This window comes from Heterocephalus glaber, unplaced genomic scaffold (genome assembly GCF_053883595.1).
Source record: "Heterocephalus glaber isolate CG9 unplaced genomic scaffold, H.glaber_assembly_v1.0 deba00000122, whole genome shotgun sequence".
NCBI classification, from domain to species: Eukaryota; Metazoa; Chordata; class Mammalia; order Rodentia; family Bathyergidae; genus Heterocephalus; species Heterocephalus glaber.
The window spans coordinates 73,117,553-73,140,241 of NW_028258138.1; the positions used below are offsets into that span (position 1 = coordinate 73,117,553).

Genomic DNA, 22,689 nt, shown 5'->3' on the forward strand with positions numbered 1-22,689 from the left:
AAAAGGAGTTTTAACAATCTCCCTATGACTTGCATTATGTGAGGTAACATGACTCGTACTTTCCCTCCTATAAATCATAATTGCTTTGGGAGATTAGCTTTATACACACAAAGCAAACTAAACTAGAGACATGCAGTGGTGATCATTTTTCAATGAATGGCTGGCTGGATGGGGTGCAAGTTCTGTGACTCAGCCCTGAACCTTAAATCTCACTATTTTCTAGGCAGCACGAGGCTTCATTTTCTTTCCTGAACACTGAGTACTCTGCAAGTATTCTGTAAAAAAAGATTAGTTTTTATAGACATCTTAAATGCCATTCAAAAATACTACAAATTCTCCATATGTGGCTATTACACTTTTAAGATTTTTTTTAAGATCAGCAAAACTTATTGAGATATTTATAAGTGGAAGCTTAATGGAGCTTACAAAACAGTACCTGGTGCTACTAAACATGGCTTCAAGGTGTGATTTATTTGGGCTATTTAAGTTTTTTTGAATCAGTTGTTAATGCATAAAAATGTAAAATTTTATATAAAACCCTAGGTGTCCAAAAATGATTTGACCTAAAAACTCCAATGTTCTCCAGTGCAGACAGGGACTCAAATCTATAGCACCGTGTAATTGTCTTTCTCTTAATGCTGTGTTTTTTACAAACTGGCAAGTTTTTTGCTTTTACTGATTATGAAGATAATATATTTTCACTGCAAGAACTTTGAACAATATAAAGAAAATGCATACATTCTTTAGTTGCCACTCATCCCAGTCTTTGTAACAAGTGTACTTTTGAAAGTAGGATTATATAATATATAATTCAGATTTTTTTTTTTCTAAATTATGTATACAGGCTCAAAAGCCCTGATGAGTCCAATTCATTCATTAACCGAGGAGTGTAATTGTCAAAACTGTGTTTGTTTCCAGGCCTTTTCAGTTGAATTTGCCAGAAGGAGTAATGGAAATCTTAATGATACAGTTCCCAAGGCTGAAGATGATAAGCAAGGTTGGCTAAAGCTTTTAAATTCACAAATGATTTCTAGTTGCTAAGTGTTCATTGGTAGGTAAAAGATTTTAGTGATGATGTTTCTGGAAAATATTGAGTGGTAAATAATACACTAAACTATGTTCCATACACCTAAGCATAATTTGTTTTTTTGTTTTTGGTACCAGGGATCAAACTTGGGACCTTGCGCTTGCATGGCAGGCGCTGGAACTACTGAGCTAAATCCCAGGCCCTGCCTAAGCATAGTTGTATGTCCTAGGGTAAAAGAGAAGGTGGGACAAGTTATATAATCACACAATGGTTTTTTTAAAAAATGGCGAGACCACTGCTTCCAAAGAATCATCCAATATGCATTTTCCAAAATAGACACATTGAGAGATAACACCAACCAAATGCTTCTCTGTCAAATTTGCTGTAGCTCTTTTTGAGTTTATCCTGTTGGGAGTTCCCTGAAGTCTTGTGTTTAAAATACAGGCTTTGCTGTGTTACCCATGCTGGCCTTGAACTTTTGATCCTCCTGCCTCAGCCACCTCCCAGAGTTCTGGTATCACAAGCATGCACCACATTACCCAGCTTTACTGAGGCTTCTCAAATTTAAAAATGTATGTTTTTTTATTAAATTGGGGGATTTTAAAATTATGACTTACTCAGTTTTGTATTTTGCCCTGTTCCCTTCTGTTTCCTTTTGATAATCCAATCATATGGCCAAGAACCCTTTCACAGTGTCCCTCAGGTCTCTGAAGAGCTGTTCTTCTCCCTGTTCTCAATACTTTTTCTCTTTTCTTCAGATGGAAAATTTATATTGATTTTCCTTCAAGTTCACTAAGTCTTTCCTCTGCCTATTATGCTGTTGAACCCAAGCAGTGAATTTTTAAACTTAGATAGTGCATTTTAAAGTTATAAAATGTCCATTGATTCTGTTTTGTATAGTTTTCTTTTATTAGTACATATTTGCTATACATAATGATCACATTCATCATAGGATATTTGTTTCTGTATGTAATATATCTTAATTGTTCTTTTTTCCCATTCCCCTCCTCTTCCTTTAACCCTTCTTCCTCTCCCCATTTACAAAAAATTTGTTTCCATTTTTCCCCTTCCATCTCTTTCAGTCTCTTTTCCTTTCTTTCCCTTCCCTTCCCTGTCTCTTTCCTCCCTTGTTCCCCTTCCCATTTGAACATGTTCTTCCAACTTCCCAATATCTATCTCCTGTTTTGCTTCTTATTTACCCTTTGGCTTTCTCACATAAGAGAAATAACACAATATTTAAATTTGTGGATCTGATTTACTTCACTCAAGATTATGGTCTTGAGGTGCATCCCTTTATTTAAAAATGACTCAAGTTTATCCCTCTTTATGGCAGATCAGTACCCCATTGTATATAAATACCACATTTTCTTTAGTCATTCATCTGTTGATGGGCATTTGGGCTGTTTCCAAGATTTATCTGTTACAAATTGTGCTTCTATAAACATGGGTATGCATATATCACTGTGGTATGATGATTTTAACTCTTTGGGAAAGATACCTAGAAGAGAGACACCTGGGTAAAATGGAACCTCAAGTTTCAGTTTTTAGAGGAATCTCCATACTGATTTCCATAGTGGTTGTACCAATTTACACTCCCACCAACAATGGAGAGGGTTCCTTTGTCCCCACAACCTCACTGGCATTTGTTATTGGTCGATTTCTGGATGATAGCCATGCTTTCTGGAGTGAGATGGAATCTCAGTGTTGTTTTAATTTGCATTTTTCAAATGACCAGTGATGTTGAACATTTTTTCATGTGTTTATTTGCTGTTTGTACTTTTTTATCTGAGAAATGTATTCATTTCCGATGCCCATTTTTGAAATGGATCTTTGAATTTGGAGGGGGGGTAGTGTTTTTTTGAGTTCTTTATACATTCCAGATATTAGTACTTTGTCTGAAGAGTAGCTGGTAAAATTTTTATCCCATTCTGTGGGTTGTCTCTTCACTCTGTTGGTGGTTTCTTTTGCTGTGCAAAAGCTTTTTAATTGGATGTGATCTCAGTTGTTGATTCTTTGTAATATTTCCTGTATGATCAGGGTTTTGTTCATAAAGTCTTTGCCTACATCTATGTCTTCAAGAGTTTTACCTATTCTGTTTTCCAGGAGATTTAGCGTTTCTGTTTTAATACTTAGGACTTTGATCCATTTTGATTTTAGTTTAGTGCATGGTGATAGATGAACCTAGGCAAGTGATGGCAAACCTTTTAGAGACTGAGTATCCAAACTGTACTCAAAACTACTTATTTATTGCAAAGTGCCACCACTGCAATTAAACCTGAATACTGAGGTTTTAGTTTAAAAAAACCCACCATGGCAACTTGGCTCACATGCCAACAGAGAGGGCTCTGCATGCCCTCTGTAGTATGTGTGCCATGGTTTCACCACCATTGGCCTAGGTTCCATCTTTGGTATGTGGAAAGCTAGTTTTCCCAGCACCATTTATTAAAGAGGCTATCTTTCTTCCAGTGAAGGTGTTTGGCCCCTTTTTCAAAGATAAGGTAACTGAGTATGTCTGGAGTTGTTTCTACATCTTCTATTCTGTTTCACTGATCCTCAGGTCTGTTGTTTTGCCAGTACCATACTCTTTTTATCATGGTAGCTTTGTAGTATAACTTCAAATTGGGGATTGTGATGCCCCCTGCCATGTTCTTGTTATCCAGAATTGCTTTTGCTGTTGTAGGTTTCTTCTGGCTACATATGAATTTTAAGATTGTTTTCTCTAGTTCTGTGAAGTATGCTATAAGTATTTTGTTTGGGACTGCACTAAATCTGTATAACAGTTTTGAAAGTTGCCATTTTCACTATATTGGTTTAGGCTATCCAAGAACAGGGGATATCTTTCCATTTCTTATATCCTCTTCAATTTTCTTTTTCAGAGTACTGTAGTTTTCAATGTACATGTCTTTCACTTCCTTCATTAGATTGATTTCTAAGTATTTCATTTTTCTTGATGCTATTGTGAAAGGTGTTGTTTTCCTAATTTATATCTCAGTGAGTTTGTTATTAGTGTACAGGAATGCTATTGCTTTTTAAGTGTTGACTTTGTATCCCTCTGCCAAATTTGGTTATTAATTTTAGAAATCTTTTGGTGGAGTTTTTGGGATCTTCTATGTAGAGCACCATGTCATAAGCAAATAATGATCGTTTAACTTCTTCCTTTCTTATCCATATTCCTCTTATTTCTTTCCCTTGTCTAATTGCTCTGGCTAATGTTTCCAGAACTATATTGAACAAGAGTTGTGATAGTGGACATCCTTGTCTTGTTCTTGATTTTAGACTGAAGGCTTTCAGGTTTTGATCATTTAGTATTATGTTGGTTTGTCATACATGGCTTTTATCAGATTAAGATAAAGACCTTCTATTCTAATTATTTTTAGGACTTTTATCATGAATGGGTGTTGGACTTTGTCAAATGTTTTTTCTGCGTGTATTGAGGTGATCATGCTTTATTTGTGTTGTTTTGTTTGGTACCGGGGGTCAAACTCAGGACCTTGCACTTGTGAGGCAGGCGAGGTGCTTCCGAGCTAAATCCCCAGCCCTGATCATATGGTGTTTGTCCTTGGTTCTGTTAATGTGATGTATTACAATTTTTGATTTGCATGTGTTAAACCATGCATGCATCCCTGGGATGAATCCTGCTTGGTCATGGTGTATAATCTTCTTAATGATTTGCTTCATTCTGTTTGTTAGTATCTTATTGAGGATTTTTGCACCTATGTTCATTATTGGCCTGTAGTTCTCTTTTTTGATTGGATTCTTCTCTGGTTTTTGTATCAAGGTAATGCTTGTTTCCAGGAATGAGTTTGAGAGTGTTACTTCCTTTTTAATTTCATTAAAGAGTTTGTGGAGTAGTGGCATTAGGTCTTCTCTAACGTTCTTATAAAATTCAGCAGTGAATCCATCAGAACCTGAGCTTTTTTGGTTGGTAGCTTTTTAATTATTTCCTCAATTTCATTGACTGATATTGGATTATTTAGAATGTTTATATCTTTTTGATTCAGCTTTGGTAATTCATGTATATCTAGGAATCTGTATTTTTTTCTGAATTTTCTATCTTATTGCAATACAGTTTCTCAAAGTAGGTACTGATGGTCTTCTGGATTTCTGCAGGATCCATTGTGATTTTACCCTTTTCATTCATAATTGCATGGATTTGGGTCTTTCCTTTTTTTGATAAGTTTGGCTAAGGGTTTGTCTATTTTATTTAATCTTTCAAAGAACCAACTCTTTGATTCATTGATTCTTTATATTGTTTTCTTGGTCTCAATTGCATTCATTTCTGCTCTGATTTTTATAATTTCCTTCCTCGTATGAGCTGTGAGTTTAACTTGCTCTTCTTTTTCTAGAACCTTGAGGTTCAAAATTAGGTTATTTATTTGAGCTCGGTCTATTTTTCTGATGTGGTAATTCACCACTATAAATGTCCCGCAAATGACTGCTTTCATTACATCTCATAAGTTCCAGTATTTTGTACTGGCATTATTGTTTAATTGTAGAAACTAATGTCATCTGTGACCCATTGGTTGTTCAGGAGGGTATTATTTAATTTCCACGTGTTTATATAGTTCTTGCGGTCCATTTTGCTATTCATTTCCAATTTCATTGCACTGTGATCTGATAATACACATGAAATAATTTCAATTCCTTTGCATTAACTTATTCTTGTTCTATGAGCTAGTATACGGTCTGTTTTGGAGAAAGCCCCATGTGCTGCTCAGAAGAATGTGTATTCTATTGTTATTGGGTGGAACACTCTGTAGATATCTACTAAGTCCATTTGTTCAAAGGTTTGCTTCAGCTCTGATATTTTTGTTGATTTTTTTGTCTAGTTGATGTATTTGTGACACTGAGATCCTCCATTGTAATTGTATTAGTGTTTAGGATTAGTGCTGTGATGTCTGGGCCTGCTACACATGTGTGCAACTCTGGGGAGCAGGAGGACCTCAGGACTTTTTCCAGTTCATTTTTACAGTTAGAAGATCCCCCTCTGCAGCTTCCACTACTCTCTGATTACCCTCTATTGTCTGGCTTACAGAGCCAATTTTCCAGGTCCTCTGGCCACAGGATTTTTCCTGAGTTCAAGCTGCCTGTTGTGTTATGTACTCATTGCATCACCAGAGTTGCCTTCTGGAGAAAAAAGTGTGAAAGAAGTAACAGGAATGTTGTAGGTGCATATATATGGGGAGAAACCAAGGATTCCCTCCCATAGTCTTTCAGCTGACAGGGTCCCTTCCCAATCCTCTGGCCATGAGGACAGGCATTGTCTGAGAGTTTTGCTGCCTGTTTCACAGTTCTATGACTGGGGCTACCTGGAGTCAAAGCTTGGGGAGAAAAGAGGAAAAATTTATAAACAAAACCTAATGGGAAACTTTCCCCTGTACAGGTTGCTTCTTCAAGTTTTGACTCCTTTCCCTAATCTGCCTGCTGCTGTTTGCAGAGTTCTCAGGTGGTGGCACTTTCTATTAGGCTTGTTTTTGTTTATAACTGTGGGAGAGTCAGGCTCCAGAAGGTTGACTTCACCTCAGCCAGCTCAGAGTCTGTGTTTGATATGCACTATATTTTCTAATCCTTTTGTGGAAATAGACCATCCCTGGGGCTCTGGGTCCAAGTTAGAGGGTGGAGCTCACAGAGAGAGAGAGAGAGACAGACAGACAGACAGACACTGAGACTGCCTGAGACTCTTGCTGACTTGATGACTGACCCATTTTTCTCTTTGTAGGTTTCTATGGCACTATTTCGAGCCCTAATTTAGGAGTGCATGAAATGAAGATCGGCCCCATCCTCTTCCAGGTGGCCTCTGGGGATATCACCAAAGAAGCTGCAGATGTGATTGTAAATTCAACGTCACACAAATTTAATCTTAAAGCAGGTACTTTACTTGATTTTGACTAGTTAATAATGAGCATAGTAGACCATACAAAGGAGAGTTTCTGTAGCCAAACTGGTTTGGATAAAATTGACTTGTTAATAGTAATCAATAGCACCAGGGATTTAGCTCAGTGGTTCCAGCGCCTGCTTTGCAAGCACAAGGTCCCGAGTTCGATCCCTGGTACCAAAAAAAAAATAGTAATCAATAATTTTAACATTATTTGTATAGTGTTTTGTATAATTGCCAACAGTTACTTTACTAATGTTGCTTTTTTGTCATTAGCAATACCTGGGTTGTAGGATTGCTTTGGTGATGGGAGTGGATTTAGAGAATGGGGTAGTCTATCTGTCCCAAATGCACTATAGTGACTTTCTTAAAGTCATGTTTGCTGTCATCTTCATTTTCTCATTAGGGGTCTCCAAAGCAATTTTAGAAAATGCAGGACAAGAAGTGGAACAGGAATGTGCTCTCCTAGGTAAGGCACAATGCTGTTTTGGTCTCAAATGATGAGTGGAAGACTGAGTATGGGAGGCTGTGAAGAGACTGAGAACAGTCTTTGGGTTGGGAAGGCAACACATTAATCTTACAATCACACATTTTATGAAAGAATTCCAATTATAGACAATTAGAAGTGGAAAGTAATCTCACAATTAAAAAGAAATTAGTCCATACAATTTCACGAAAGATAGTATTTCAGAAATTTCTTATTCACAAAATGCTTCCTTGCCAAATCAGACATTTTGCTTTCTAAACAAAGAGTAGGTTAAACATCTAATGTTGTATCTTTTTGTCTCTGTTTCTCAGGTCAACAGGGCAAAAATGAGTATATAATTACCAAAGGTGGATCACTGATGTGCAAGAACATTATTCATGTTGTTGGAGGTAGTAATGTCAAGAGATCAGTTTCTTGTGTTCTACAAGAAACTGAGAAACGGAATTACTCCTCCATTTGCCTTCCAGCCATTGGGACAGGTATGTAGCCTCTGGCTGTCAGGGCCAAGTGCCAAGGCGTCCCCCTTCCCACAGATTTGGTGCTGAATGTTAATGTGGTTGGTATAAACTGAATCTGAGTGAGGTTCCCTGTGATGGTTTATCTAAGAGTGGACAGCTTTTTCACCCCCTTGGCAGCCCTGAAGAAATAAGTGAAGCCTGTGGGTGGTTTAAATAAAAGGAGAAAAAATGAGCTGGGTATGATCCCAGCTACTTAGGAGGCTGAGGCAGGAGGACAGCTTGAGCCTAAGTGTTCTAGGCTAGCCTGGGCAACATAGCAAGATTTCATCTCAAAACAATAACAAAAAAAAACAAACAAAAAAGAATCAAGTGAGTTGGGATATTAGAGGGCAGATAAGGGGAAAGCAAGGGAGGGAACAGAAAGAAGGGGGAGGTGAGAAAGGCATCCCTCATGCTCTTGCATCTGTTCCTCTCTCTTTTCTCTTCCCCATGTAACCTCCATCGTGTTTGACCCTTCACCTCCCCCTCTATCCTTCCCCGTGAAGAGCATCAGTGCACCGCTTCCTGGCTGCCAGGTGAACATTTGCAGTCCTCAACTCAGCATCACCTGCTTCTGGTGGCTTTCAGGACTCTCTTGGTCACTCACATCCAGCGGGTCAGAAACTCCACGCTCTGTCTTCTTCCTTCAGCCTGCTTGCTGCTTTTGAGTTTGTTTTCCTCCAACTATGTAATGATCATGCGATTCTTCATATGGTAGTATAGTGTTCTGGTTTATCAGCAGTTGGCAGGTGCCCTTGAGGCTCTGTGCCTCGATGAGGAACTTCTGCCTGGTCTCCCTTAGGGAGCTCAGCAGGCTGGGAGAGCAGTGGGTCTGAGCGGTCTGCACTGCAGCTGTCGGTCCCTTGCTCAGGAACCTCAGTTTGGGCGTCCTGGCCTGGCATGTCAGGCTCTCCAGAAGTTTAGAGACAATAAATTTAAACATCTCTGTCACTTTCTGGGTCTTCGAATCCTCTTTTTGCTTTCTTTAATCTATACCATTCCTCATAATGTTCCTAGATGGCATTGTGTGGCTACTTTACTGCTTCTCTGTTTCTAAAAGTATAATTAATGATGTTTTCATGTTTTTCTTCCCCTTATGGTATTATCCATTCCTAGCAGTTAGCCAACATTTCCTTTATTTGTTGATGTTTTAGGCTAGCTATCTGCTTATCTGTCTTGTATGGACACCCAGTCTCTGTCTCCATCTGTTTCTTGTTTTTTCCCCTGTGCAATCTAGTCTTAAATTGCTGTGAGTCCAGGAAACAACAGCCCTGGGTGGCACAGATCTTTCCAAGGTAGTCCTTGGGTGGAGTCAAAATGCAAAACACAGAAAGGAAGCAGCTTTCATTTGTAGGCAAAGTACTCTGTCACTGAGCTACATCCCCCAGCCCATCTTTCATTTTTATATAAATCAGTTTGGGGTTGCTGCCTGTTGTCTCTCCCACTGGCCTGGCTGCATTGCTGCTCTACACAAGTAAGTCAGGGCTAGCAGGTTCTCCTTGCTTGTTGTCTTAGCTATCTGTACCACTGCTGAGCGGGCCTTTAAACCCACAGGCGGGGTGCTTCCCCCTCGTGCTGTATACAAGTTGAGTTAGGACTATGACCAAGACAGCCTATGGCAGTAAAGGGAGTGACCTTGTCCCTTACAGACACCACACAAGCGGGGAGTGAATGGGTGGTCAACAACAGCTGCAAGCGGCTCGGCTCGAGCTCAGTGCAGACTCCAAACTTCCTCTCATTGTCCTCCCACCCTTCTTCTGTCCCCAATCGTGTGAAAAATATAACTTTCCCTCTGAAATCCTTGACTCCCCCCTCTTTATTACCCTTACCTTTATTAGCTCATTAATTAATTATCTCAATATGAGGTTCAATATTTAAACACTTAGGCAAAGGAAATAGATGACTAAGGAAAAGGTCCAGGCCACAAGGAACATCTAGCCTAGTAGCAAAGTCAGGCATATAAACGAATAATCGCAGTAGTGTGTCCCTTGGTATCATGAAGGCTTGTGGGTGGCAAAAGAGGGGGAAGGAAGGGTCAAGGATTAACTCATTTGGTCACTGGGTCCTCCTGACTTCACTTCCTAAATGTCCCCTCTGTTCCTGCACCAGACTCTTCATTGCAGCCTCCTCTCTCTGTTCAGCACTTGTCTTCTGTCTAAGCTTTTATGCTAGCTTCCCAACCAGACATATATTCTCTACTTCTGTGCCTCCTCCAACCCCGGAGATTAATCTTTCTCCTGTTGATCTTAGACAAAAGGCTAAGTAGCAATCAGATTCATCTTTCTCAAAAACCAGGCTGCTCCCCTGTCCGTGACACCCTGAACTGCTTCTGCTCCTGTGACGCAGTTCTCTCTGGCAGAGCCCTTCCCTCACTTTTCCATATTTCACCTATTGAGCACCTGTTCCTGGCCGAGGATTTAGCTCAGTAGTTTCGCTGCCTGCTGCTGAACACCTGTTCCTCCTCCCTATCACCGTGTCCCAGCTGAGTGGCCTGTGATGATGGGACATGGCAGATGTTTATTGAGAGTATAAAAATGCTCTGAATACTTCCATTTAAAGCCTTCCAAATATCATGGGAAAATAACAGCTTTATAAATGAGAATTTCCCTCTTTCTCTCTTCATTGGATTGAAAAAAAACACCTGAAAGAACTCTCTTGGTTAATTCTGTATGGGGTTTGCTACATTCCCACAGTTGTGTAGGTGACCAAGTCAAAGAGGTCTGCTGTCATTTTCTGCAATAGTAGTGGGCACCATCGACAGGGATAATCTGAATAGGCTCTTAATCTATCACACCAGCTTGGCCGGGAAGCTTTTACTTCACCTACCATGTGACTTTTGACTATGCCAGCTGCCATTCACGTGGGACCACTTCCTTGGCAGGAAAGGTACTTTTCATGAGCTTGCCAAAACAGTGGCTTTCATAGCTTGAGAAACAGGATGGAGTGTGCTGGAAACATCGGGTTATCTGCTCAGTGGCAACTGAGCCCTGCTGGTCAGCTAAAATCTCAAGTAGTCTGGGAGTAAAGACTTCCTGGAGACTCAGGATAACTTGTATCCAAAGAATTAGAGATTATAACAAATAGCTTACAACTTTGCATGTCTTACAAAATTGCTTTTGTTTAAATCTGGTCCCCAGAGATAGTTGGGAGACTATAGATACATAAAATCAAGTGATGACTTAAGAAAAAAACATGTTTTTCTTTCTTGGGAGCTGTGTCAACAAATATTAGTATCTTTTGTCTATTGTGGATTTTTGTTTGTTTTTTTGGTGCCGGGGATCGAACTCAGGACCTTGCACTTGCGAGGCAGGCGGCAGAACCACTGAGCTAAATCCCCGGCCCTTTCATGGATTTTTTGAGGACACGAGTGAACTAAGAAGACAAGTTGGTGCATCCTGTAACTGAAGGGAAGGAGCACAGTGATTTGGAATCAGCTTAACAGGCAAATGAGAAAGTTGGAGACCAGAAGTTAGGTTTCAGGATTGCTTGTTCCTTGCTGGCCAGTTGACTTCCTGACATCCTGGAACAAAAGCTCTCCACTTCATCTAGGACTTCAAAAGTATCTGCTTTTACTTACATTGCTAGAAAAATTACATTGATGAAAGAGTTGGGGCACTGGCATTTATTTTGTAAGAACTGGCATTCCTAATTTGTTTTTTGCATTTTCCAATTGGATTTTTTTCTCCAGTCATTTTTATTATTTGCTTTTCCAGGAAGTGCTGGACAAGACCAAAACAAGGTTGCTGAAGCTATGCTTGATGCTATTGAAGACTTTACCCAGAACGGGTCAGTTCAATATGTGAAAAAAGTTAAAGTTGTTATCGTTCAGCCCCAAGTACTGGATGTGTTTTATGCCAACATGAAAAAGAGAGAAGGGTCTCGAGCTTCTCACCAACCATCGATGATGTCTAAATTTGCCTGTGAGTTCTTTATTTTTATGAAATACATGCTCCTAATATTGGGTTTACATGAGGAATAGCTAATCTTCCTTTTTTTCTTGTTAGCCTTTTTTGGCCTTTCAAAACCACCTCACCCCAAAAAGAAGCCCTTGGTTTTGGAAAAGAAAACAGAACTGGCGGTCTTCCAGTTGTGTGGTGAAAACAGCAACTGCGTGGACCAAGCTATCCTCTGGTTAAAGGACCTGATTACAAAGGAGCAGTATTCTTACACCAATACAGATGAGTGTATGAAAGATTTTGATGAAAAGGAGTATCAGGAACTGAACGAGCTGCAGAAGAAGTTAAATATTACCATTTTTCTGGACCGGAAGAGACCTTTCATTGAAGTTTTGGGAATTACCAGAGATGTGATGGAGGCCAGAGATAAAATTGAAGAAATGGTCAAGAAGGTGAGATCAGCCAAAGAAGAAGAAAACAGGGCAGATTGTATCAGTGAATTTATAGAATGGCAATATTGTAAGGATAACACTTTTCATCGTTTTGACAAAATAACCAATCTGCAATTGGAAGATGCAAGGAGAGCAAAGAACAAGAGCATTGTTGTCAAAATTAACAATCAATCCTACACAGTGAACTTGAAAGACTTCACTGCCAGGAGTCCACATGGACACAGTGTAACTATTCAGCGCTTCACAAAATCTGAAGGTGAGTTAAATTTTCATGCTTGTCATCCATTATTTCACATCTGCTTTGGACTTAATTTTTGTACATACATCAAATTTTCAAGGAGATAAAACTCAAGGAACCTTAATGGAATACACTCGAAAACTTGGTCTCTGGGTTCAAAAAAACCTACATTGTGGCCAGGAAAAAAAAGCACGGACGTGCTCAACAGCCCAAGGATCCTGAGGAAAGGGGCAAGCCTTGCATTTGTTCCCATCTCTATGGTTTATACACTTTCCAGAGCCAGTTCTGCTAGGGAGGTAATAGCTGCTTCAGCCAGAGGAGGGAAAACAATAGGCTTAAAAGAAAAATGGCCCAAGGCTTTTTAGAAAAAGGGCAAAGGGACAAAATGGAGAGGACAGGCTGTGACCAATGGGCCCTCTCTGTGTGACTGATGACCGAGGAAGATTCTTATTTTCCTCCCAGAAGTCACTCTGCTCCAAGCAGTTTCCTTGGCATACACATCCAGCAGCAGCCTCAGAATTCCTGATTGCATCTGCTCCCCAAGAAGGAAATCTTGTCTTGTGTAGACTGCCATTCCTCCTTGCAGACCATATAAGTGCCCTACTAGAAATTAGTGACTTTGTTTCCAGTATACTGTATTCATCTCTTGTGAAAGCAGCATGAACAAACTCCTAGGGTTTTGAGCATACCTGGGAAACAACAAATCACCTACAGCATTCTGCTTAACAGAGTAGGAAATAGAGCTGCCACCTCAGTGTGTCACATAATACAACCTACCACCCACCCACGTCTCAGAGAAGTGAAGAAATGGTGGTGGTGAGGCATGCTGGCAAAAATCCATCCCTGAGGAAAACAATAGCTACTATTCACAACATGGCAAGGAAATAATCTTTTATTACATTATGAGAGTGGAGGCTGAACAGAAGATCCAGATGGGGTGTACTGTACCAGCAGGTCTCATATCCTAGCAGGATCAAGACATAAGATGAAAAAAAAAAAAAAAGACTTAAGATACAGATGCACAGGGTCCACCCCTCAGAGACTCTGATTCAATATATCTGTGACTTTTCTTTTTCGGTTCTGGGCATCAAACTCATGGCCTTGTGCATGCTAGGCAAGCACTCCACCACCAGGCTACACCACCAGCCCCTCTTCTTTCTGTAACCAACATTTGAGCTGGTTCTGATATGGGTAGCTCGCAGTCCATTCTTTGAAAAACATTCTCCTAGAAAGATAAGGAACTTCTTGAGCACAGAGAATTAGGAGATTGTAACACAAGAATACAGATGATACTCAGTTTTTCAGAGCATACTGGGAATATACGGGGGTCCTCATATGTCTGCTTTGCAGTTGACCTTCCTGGGCACTGGAGTGACATGAAGCAGCAGAATCTCTGTGTGGTCCAGCTGCAGCCTGGTGATACGGAATTCAATACCGTGGCAGGAACGTTTAATCAGACCTGCTCACAATTTGTCATTGAGAAGGTAAGCCTTCTGCTGACATGGAGTTTCTTGAAGGTGGAAATAAGTGATATCATGGTCCTGTATAAGTACCTTTCAGACTCTTCTTATCATTTTTTTTTCTATGCAGAATTAGAATGTTTATGGTAAATAGATTGTAGAGTCTAGATTCTATAACATCACCATAATTACTGAGACATTAAGATATTTGTGTCATTTATACAATATAATCTTAGATGGCAGTGTGATGTTAGAATAATAAAGATATGCCATATCTACTTGGCGAAGCAAGCTAATAAAAACTTAAAGCCACGAGTTCAAAGTTGGATTTGATAACTAGTAAGCACAACAAAGAGACACACAGAGGCTCCTAATTAGGATTCCGTTTATCTGCCACCTACTTGCAGGCCAATGGTGCTTATTCCCTTGATAAATTCAATGGGTCTTTCCTTGTTTATCTCAATTATTTTCACATCTTCCACTTTAAATGTTGCTAATATCACCCTTTAGAATTATGTTTTTCCTGGACTTCTGTGGCAATATACTTTCATTCTTTGATCTGATTTCCCTTGGCGTTTGTTTTTCTTCCAAACCTCTAGCTCTGGTTTTAGTCACAGGGCTCATACTTTGCTCTTCTGTCTCTGCACCTCAGCAGAGAATGTTTTTACCTTCTTGGCTTCAGCTATTATTTCAATGTTGATAGTTCCCAATTCAGGTTTCTAGGACATACTCCCAGTGGCCCTAAAAAGTGCTGAATTCCCCTTTTTCTTATTTCCCCATTTCTGTCCTTGGTTCTACCACTTTCTGAGTAAAGTCAGAGATCTTTAAGTACCTTCCCTTTATCCATAGCAACGAGTCAGCCAGTAAAGCCTAGATCCTTTGCAAATTTTCTCTTACTCTGTATTCCTACTGCCACGACTCTGATTATTCATGTAGTTAAGCACCCAATTTAAAGAGTTAGTGTCCCACAAAGATATATACCATACTATTAAATGAAACAGACAAAGAAAAGTGAAGAGAACAGGAAGAAAAATAAGATAATAAAGAAGTAATGCTAGTTCACAAAAATATATAACATGAAGTCCTACACAGTTGTGCATTTGTCCTTGAACTTCCTAGTACACAAAGCAAAGAAGTGAATGCCTAGCACACAACTCATAACATCCATAACAAAAAAAAGCAAAGCATTTGATAGGAAGACTCAGCCTGTTACAGTACTCTTGAGAGATTTCTCCTGTGGATCAAGTACTGGAGAATACCTTTAATACCATCTTTATAAAAAATTCAATATGAAATTTGTATCACTTTTTTAAAACATCTCTTAATGTAAACCAGTTGAACAAAACTGATTGAATGCAAACAATTCTATAAGGCAACGGGATGTAGGGATGCAGCTCTTGGATGGCCTACTTGTGATAACAAAAACCAGATACCAATTACAGACTCCTAGTAGTAGCTGACTGGCTCACTGTGATGAGATGTCAATTCAGATACAGCAGGAATAAATGTCCCAGTCGGTCAGTATTGCCTGTGTTGGCCCTAGAAGGCCTGCCACATATCAGCAGACCCTGGCCAGAGAAACTGTTTCAACATTGTATTACAGTAGAACCCTCTTTTCAAATAAAATCATAAATGCACTTCCAATGTGTGAATCAGCTAAAAGCAGAAGTAAGTAGAACTGTAGCCAGCTCTGGAGGTCCCTGGTAGTGTGAAAATCCCAACAAAATGATGGATCTGTCACCCTCCAGCACTGTTATGTCTTATGATTAAGATTTTTAACATCTATAATCCTTCCACTCACATTCACCAATTTTGCATACTATCTTTTTCTTGTTTTTACTGAAGCTTTTGGAAGTGAGTTGCAGATATCATGACACTCCTGTTATAGTATATATTTTCCAAGAATTAGGACATTCTTCTAAATTACAAAAATACCATTATACCATATAAGAATACATTAATCCAATAATATCCAATATTATTGAATATAAATCAGATTTCTCCAATGGCTCAAAAAATCTTATACCCCCCCATTTGGGTTAACATATTATATTTGGTTATTATATATTTTCCCTCTCTTCTAATACAGGCTAGTCCTCTTACAGTTTTAAAAATTATTTTTCATGAGATTGAATTTTAAAGAGCTTAAGTCAATTCTATTGTAGAATGTCCCACATTCTGGATCTTCTGTGCCTTGATATTTTGGGAAGAATTCAAGCCAGTTTTTAAAAATGAATGTCTAGGTTTGTCTGATTCATCATAGTGTCATTTCATTTATTTCTCTATCCTCTTTATTTCTAATAAAGTGGGAGTTAGTTTTAAAGGCTTGAGTAAGTTCAGATAATATATATATAATATATATAATATATATTATATATATAATATATATATTTTATATATTATATATATAATATATATATATGGTGTTTTTTTTGTTTTTTTTTTTTTGCAATACCTCCTAGGTGATACATCCCATCAGCAACCCTGCTGGCAGTGCTGTCCCACTGTTCATGATAGTGCAGTTACCCAACAGCCTTTTGCCACCAAGTTTAACATCCACTGATGATACTTGCCTAAATCCATTATCACACTGGAGGTAGGGAGGATATTTTCTAATGCTGTCATTCCTTCTGTGTTTGTTATCTGACAAATTTTCAAAGAATAAATTTTCTTCCCTCCTGCTTTTTAGAAGATGCAGTATGTTGTATTTAATTACAGTGATTATTCTATTAGATGCACAAATTATCCTATAAACAGCCAGTAGCCAGTTGGCTCCCATCTCTCTTGATGACCCCATAGTCCTGGAGCATTTCTTTGCTTTCTGGCACAAGTTATGTCACATTCCCCCTGGACTTTACCTGCCCCAGGCTGCAATCACATTTCCCTAAAGGCCTCAACTCCTTGCAGAGGGGGAGAGCAGTAAAAAACCAAGAGCTGTGGGCTGAATGTGCTCACTGCTACTGAGGTGTTGTTTCCAGGCTAAAGCTGAGAAACCCACAAGCTCATATTTGTGTTTTCAATTAAACTAATATTATAAAATTTTTCTTAATATATTTTGTTTTGTTCTTTACCTGTACAACAGAAATTTTGGTTCCTAGGAATAGTAATTGACTTATTTTATCCTACAGTATACATAAAATTGTTTTAAAATTATGATACCAAAATTACTAGTAGTAATTTAAAAATAGCTACACTAGCTGTCTTAGGTTATTTCTATTAGCACGCTATATTTTTTCATTATTTTTCTTTTAATCTTTTTATAACTATAATATTTAAGATGTGTTTCTCACTAGCAGCATATACTTGAGTTTTTCTTTTTATCTTTTTTTGTTTGTTTTTTGGTACTAGGGATTGAACTCAGGACCTTGCACCTGCGAGGCAGGCGTGGTGCCACTGAACTAAATCCCTGGCATTCTTTTTATCTTTTAACTACAGTACTTATTCTGTTTACTGTATTTACTATGTTTCCTGATATATTTGGATTAAAATATTCCACATTAATCTTTGTTTTCTATTTATCCCACCTATTCTTTGTTCCTTTTTCTCTTTTTCTGCCCTCTTTTGGATCAGGCATTTCTATTATTCTATTTTCTCCCCCATCCGATTGTTGGTTATGTATTCTAATTTTTTTTACTCTAGAAATTATGTGTGTCCTTGACTTATTAAACTCTTATGTAAACCAGTATGCTTATCATCTCCTAGACGGTGCAGTGATCTTTGAATGATTTAAGCCACATTTATCCCCCTCGTGAATTTTGTGCTACTTTTAACAGCTACCAAAATATTTACCCTTTCCTGTCACTGTTCTGCAATACTTTCTGGCTTTCCATGCTTCCATGAGGATGATTTTGTCTGGATTTAGTTCTTCTCATGCAGATTTGGTAGTAGTTAATTCTCCTCAGTTTTTGTTTTTCTGAAAATGTCCTTATTTCACCTTCATTTTGAAGGATATTTTTGTTGAGAATAGAATTCTGGACTGGCAGTTGTTTCCTTTAGGCACTTTGAAGAAGTTATTCCACTGTCTTCTGACTTTATTGTTTTGCTCTGTATTTCCTTTCCCTCTAGCATCTTGGCTTATCAAATCCTTGTCTGCAAACAGGTTTTTTTCTCCCTTACCTCTTCTGGTAGTTGTTGGTGACAGCGTTGGTCTAATGTAAGTAATCTACCATAGCCAGAAACCTGTTTCTAATAATAAACCTACTAAACAAAGTTTAAGATTGAATTTATTTGCAATATTTTTTTAACCTTGGTATTTATCCCACTGGGAATATTGACTCAGAGTACTGTGTTCAAAATTATTTGAGAGTTGTGGGTTTACCTCAGAGATAGAGTACTTGCCCTAGCCTGCTTGAGGCCCTGGGTTTGATCCCTAAAAACTGAAATAATGTGTGAAATAATGTTAGAACATGGTGTGTACGTGTGTATACATGCTAGGGATGGAAACCAGGGCTCCATCGGTTAACTATACCCCTAGCCTTGAAATAAGTATTTTCTTTGTGTGTTTACTACATTTTAAAAGTCTAAGAAACAACCTTTGTAAATTCTAGAATGAAAACTAAGAAATCAAGAATGATTTCAAAACTCTTAAGAAAAAAAATTGAAGGTTTTAAAAATTTGAGTTAAATAAACTTAAGGTACATGGAAATAAAATGGACACAGTTTGAACACTGGAAATCTGCTGTAGGTAAAGAAAAAGAGGAAAAGATGAGTCTGAGAATGTTATTCTCTTATTATGAAATTTTATTTTTTCATAAAATAATTTAAATCAAATTAAATTGACAAATTAGGTGGTAATGCTGAGACTTCACACTAGAGGGAAAATGGTTATCTTAATTAAAAATAGGAAAGTCAAAGCTAAGTGACAACAACAGAGAAAACCAGGTGAAGTCAGGTAAGAGTGTTAGGACTGAGAGTTCTGCAGAACAGAAAAGGATTCTGACAGCACGGAACCTTTAGCTTGTGCCTTTCCATGAAGACCCCTGGCCACTTCGGCCCACTGCTCATTCCCCCCCAGGGCAGCTTTATGGAAGTACCCCTACTTGGTGAGTAGAGGAGTATAAATGGTGAACTGTGACTGGGGAGCCAGGCAGTTTCTGCCACATCCCCAGCAGCCACTGCTCAAAGGCAGCCAAAGGCATGGCCACTTTGGTCTACAGCCAGATCCCCTCCCATCAGGGTTAGTGCTGCACTTTTCCAAGTGGATCAGTTCTTTTTCCATTAATTTCTTTCTTAGATGCTCTGCTGCCTCTCTCACTGTTAGAACATGGACAGCTGCTGGACATGATGGCAAACACCTGTAATCTCAGCCCTCTGGGAGGCTGAGGCAAGAGGATCACAGGATCAAGTTCAGCCTGGGCAACTTAGTGACTTAGCAAGACCTTGTCTCAACAATAGAAAAAGCCTGGGGTTGTAGCACAGTATGAAGGTCCTGTGTTCAGTGGCTAGTTCAGCCAGTGTCCCAGGAATGCTGGGGTGGCAAGAGGCAGTGACAGGGCCAGGCAGGCAGTGACAGGAGTAACTGGAGTGCACATAATAAGCAGCCTTTGGAGAGTCTGGGTCAGCCTAATATATAATGAGTGCTTAACATCCTAGACATTGTTTGCTCGCGTGCAGCACATAAAAGATGTCAGAAGTTAAACCAATACTGGTCCCAATGCCTGTTTTTTATGATTAAAATACTGGATCTAAAAAGATTTCTGGAGGCCAAAAGCTGCCATCTGGCATTGGATTTGCTGTTGAATTTTTATTTATGAAAAACAGTGATCATGTTTCGTTCGTTGCATTTTGGCAAGTGCTCTTGGCACTGGCAGAATGTTTGTCTTTAATAATTTGTAGATTGAGAGGATCCAGAATCCAGATCTCTGGAATAGCTACCAGGCAAAGAAAAAGATCATGGATGGCAAGAATGGCCAGGTCATCAATGAGAAGCTGCTCTTCCATGGCACAGATGTTGACTCGGTGCCTCACGTCAATGGGAATGGATTTAACCGCAGTTACGCTGGAAAGAATGGTAAGGAAGCGGGGAATCTGGCTGCCCAAAGCGGGTGCTGGCCGTGAGAACCCAAGGTAGCGAGGAACACTGCGGATTTATTGTGTTCCCACAGTTGGTGGCCAGGCTGTAGCCGAAGTTTCAGGGTAGGACTCACTGTATTTCAGCTAGAAGGGGCCTGTCTGGGCTGTGAGGTGGGAAATTTGACTTTTAAAAATGAAACACACTCATGATGTTGAAATCTGACACCTCTTTTACATGACTTGACATATTGGGCCAACATGTCAAATTATACACGAAAATGAAATTCTTAAAAGTGTTTTGTTTTCTCTTCACAGCTGTGGCATATGGAAAGGGAACCTATTTTGCTGTCAGTGCCAGTTATTCTGCCAATGACACATACTCCAGACCAGATGCAAATGGGAAAAAGCATATGTATTATGTGCGAGTACTCACTGGAGTGTACACAAACGGAAACAGCTCGTTAATTGTGCCTCCTTCAAGGGACCCTCAAAATCCTACTGACCTGTACGACACGGTCACGGACAATGTGCACAACCCGAGTTTATTTGTGGTGTTTTATGATTACCAAGCATACCCAGAATACCTCATTACTTTTAGAAGATAACATTTTGGTTTTCTTCCTGAAAGACATCATACATAGCTAGTTATAAAATAAGTTTAACCCCCACACACACAACGTTTTCCTAAGATCAAAAGATCATCCCCCCCCCCCTTCTTTGGGAGATCAAACCCAGGGCCTTGTGCATGCTAGGCAAGCATTCTACCACCGAGCTACACCCCCAGCCCCAAATCAGACTTCTTTGCCACCAAAATCACTTCCCTCAGCTTCTCTTTCATAACGGCTGGAAATGAACCCAACTTGACAACAAATAAATTTGAGAATTTAAATCAGATAACAAGTTACAGCTGTGTGTCCACAAGTGTGTGGACATCAAATCTGTGGGAGAAGAGCACGTTTCTGTTTTCAGGAAGGACAGAAGAACAGTCTTACAGGCAGAAGGCACAAGTCATGCAATTCTAGCTGCTACTAGTGGAAACTGAGGGCTGGAATAGTGTCAGGATGCCATAGTGCTGAGCGGAGCATGAAGGGTAGGGCTACCGCCTTCCCTGAACAAGGATGGATCTTATTTATGTTTTTGTCCTTGGGTTGAGCTCTGTGCCTGTGATATGGACATCCCATAAATGTTTGATAAGCCAATTAGGAATGAAACAGCCTGGTCGGACTCCTGTCCAGAGTAGGAATCGTCTCATCAACATCCATGACTTATTTGCCTCCAGTTGAACATATTCCATGATGGGAACTTCTTTCACCACAAAGCAGACCATGCCATGGGGGTGGGCAGCTGCATCCAGGGCTCTGGTACTGCAGTGCACTTGCACCCTGCACAGACTGGACACTGGGATTTAGCTCACTATCTGGGTGAATTGTGTTCCCTGGAGCTGTGTGGCAGGCAGAAGGTCCTTTCCAGTGTTAAACCCAAACCTGCTTTCTCCACTGCCCAGTGAAAACAGTGGGACAATGGGTGCTACATCTTCAGTGGAAACCTACTGTGCTATGATTAGTGAACTGTAAGGTTATTAAATAGCTTATTTCCTAAAAGTCAGAATGAGAGGAAAAAAAGAAAAAATAAATTACCGTAATACAACATGGACAATGTATTAACTGTCTTTAAAAAAAAATTTCTAAAAAATAGCATATTTCCCTTCGCAGCCTAGCCTCTGATAAGCTTTTAAAACCTTGCATATAAATAAACCAAAGGAGTTAAAGTAGTCATATTGCTAATCTGCTTTTTTTTCCCTTAGGTAAATTTCAGATTCAAACACCACTTACTGACGACCTAGATTGTCCAGGTCATATAGTAGGTGCTTCCCATACGTTACCTTACTTGCACACACAATCCTGTGAGGTAAGCATTACACGCACATTTCCAGGGCTGAGGAAACCTGCTTAGAACTCAGGTTTCTTTGCCTGAGGTCAATTAGGCAGGAGCCCTCCACCTGAGCCAGCAAGTCTCAGTGACTGCACACCAAGCCTTTGCTTCCTCACCACAGAATATGGCCTCCAGAGACTGCTTCCAGAATATCTCAGACAATCTGCGAAATACCTCTGTATTCCTTTTTCCTTCTGGCTTCTTCCCTCGGGTCTCTTCTTTTCAACTTCTATAAGCCAAGAAACCAGAGCTGATTGTAGTGTGGAGCCAGCGCAGGTGGTACCCTCGGACACTAGGGGGCGCCGGAGGACAGAGGCGCCCTCCCTCCCTTCCTGCCCACTGGGAACTACTCACTTGGAGTCGAGGAGCGCGACAGGACCGGCGCCATATCCTGAAATTTCTGCTGCTGCTGTTTTTTTTGAAGCGGACTGGCAAGGACTCTTACTGTCTCAGGAGTGACTTCCTAGCCACTGTTACCTGAGCTCAGCGCGAACACTAGAGTTAGAATAAAAAAGATAAACTTGCTCTGATTTGATTTTGTTCTGCAGGGGTTGGGCAAACTCAGAGCAAGGCTAAATAGCAGGGGATGTTGCACTGAAGAATGATCCACTCGGTAAATCTAAAGAATATCAAATATGTCATTTTCCTTCTTTTTCAGGAAAACTACCTGAAAAATGTCACTTGGTCAAAACAATTTTTCTCCTAAAGAGCAAATATAGGGGAAGCTTAATGATGAGCAGTGGCCATTGCTGATGAAAATTAAAGACAGCAACAAGAGACCCTTAGAGTACTAATATTTACTGGCAATTTTAG

General features: G+C 39.6%; 1 protein-coding gene across 4 annotated transcripts in view; it reads left to right on the forward strand.

Annotated features, from left to right (window-relative positions):
- Positions 1-22,401, forward strand: part of Parp14 (poly(ADP-ribose) polymerase family member 14) — a 53,165-nt gene extending 30,764 nt beyond the window's left edge. For 2 of the 4 annotated variants that reach the window (XM_087209277.1, XM_013068813.3), the window contains exons 9-17: positions 919-997; positions 6,747-6,896; positions 7,309-7,371; positions 7,701-7,868; positions 11,600-11,806; positions 11,891-12,490; positions 13,823-13,956; positions 19,768-19,942; positions 20,260-22,401. In XM_087209277.1, coding sequence (XP_087065403.1) covers positions 919-997; positions 6,747-6,896; positions 7,309-7,371; positions 7,701-7,868; positions 11,600-11,806; positions 11,891-12,490; positions 13,823-13,956; positions 19,768-19,942; positions 20,260-20,549 — 1,866 coding nt within the window. In that variant the 3' untranslated portion in view covers positions 20,550-22,401. Of the gene's footprint in view, positions 1-918; positions 998-6,746; positions 6,897-7,308; positions 7,372-7,700; positions 7,869-11,599; positions 11,807-11,890; positions 12,491-13,822; positions 13,957-16,394; positions 16,529-19,767; positions 19,943-20,259 lie in introns of those variants that run through there. The other 2 variants (XM_087209280.1, XM_087209291.1) reach the window with 2 other exon arrangements.
- Positions 22,402-22,689: the final 288 nt, after the last annotated feature.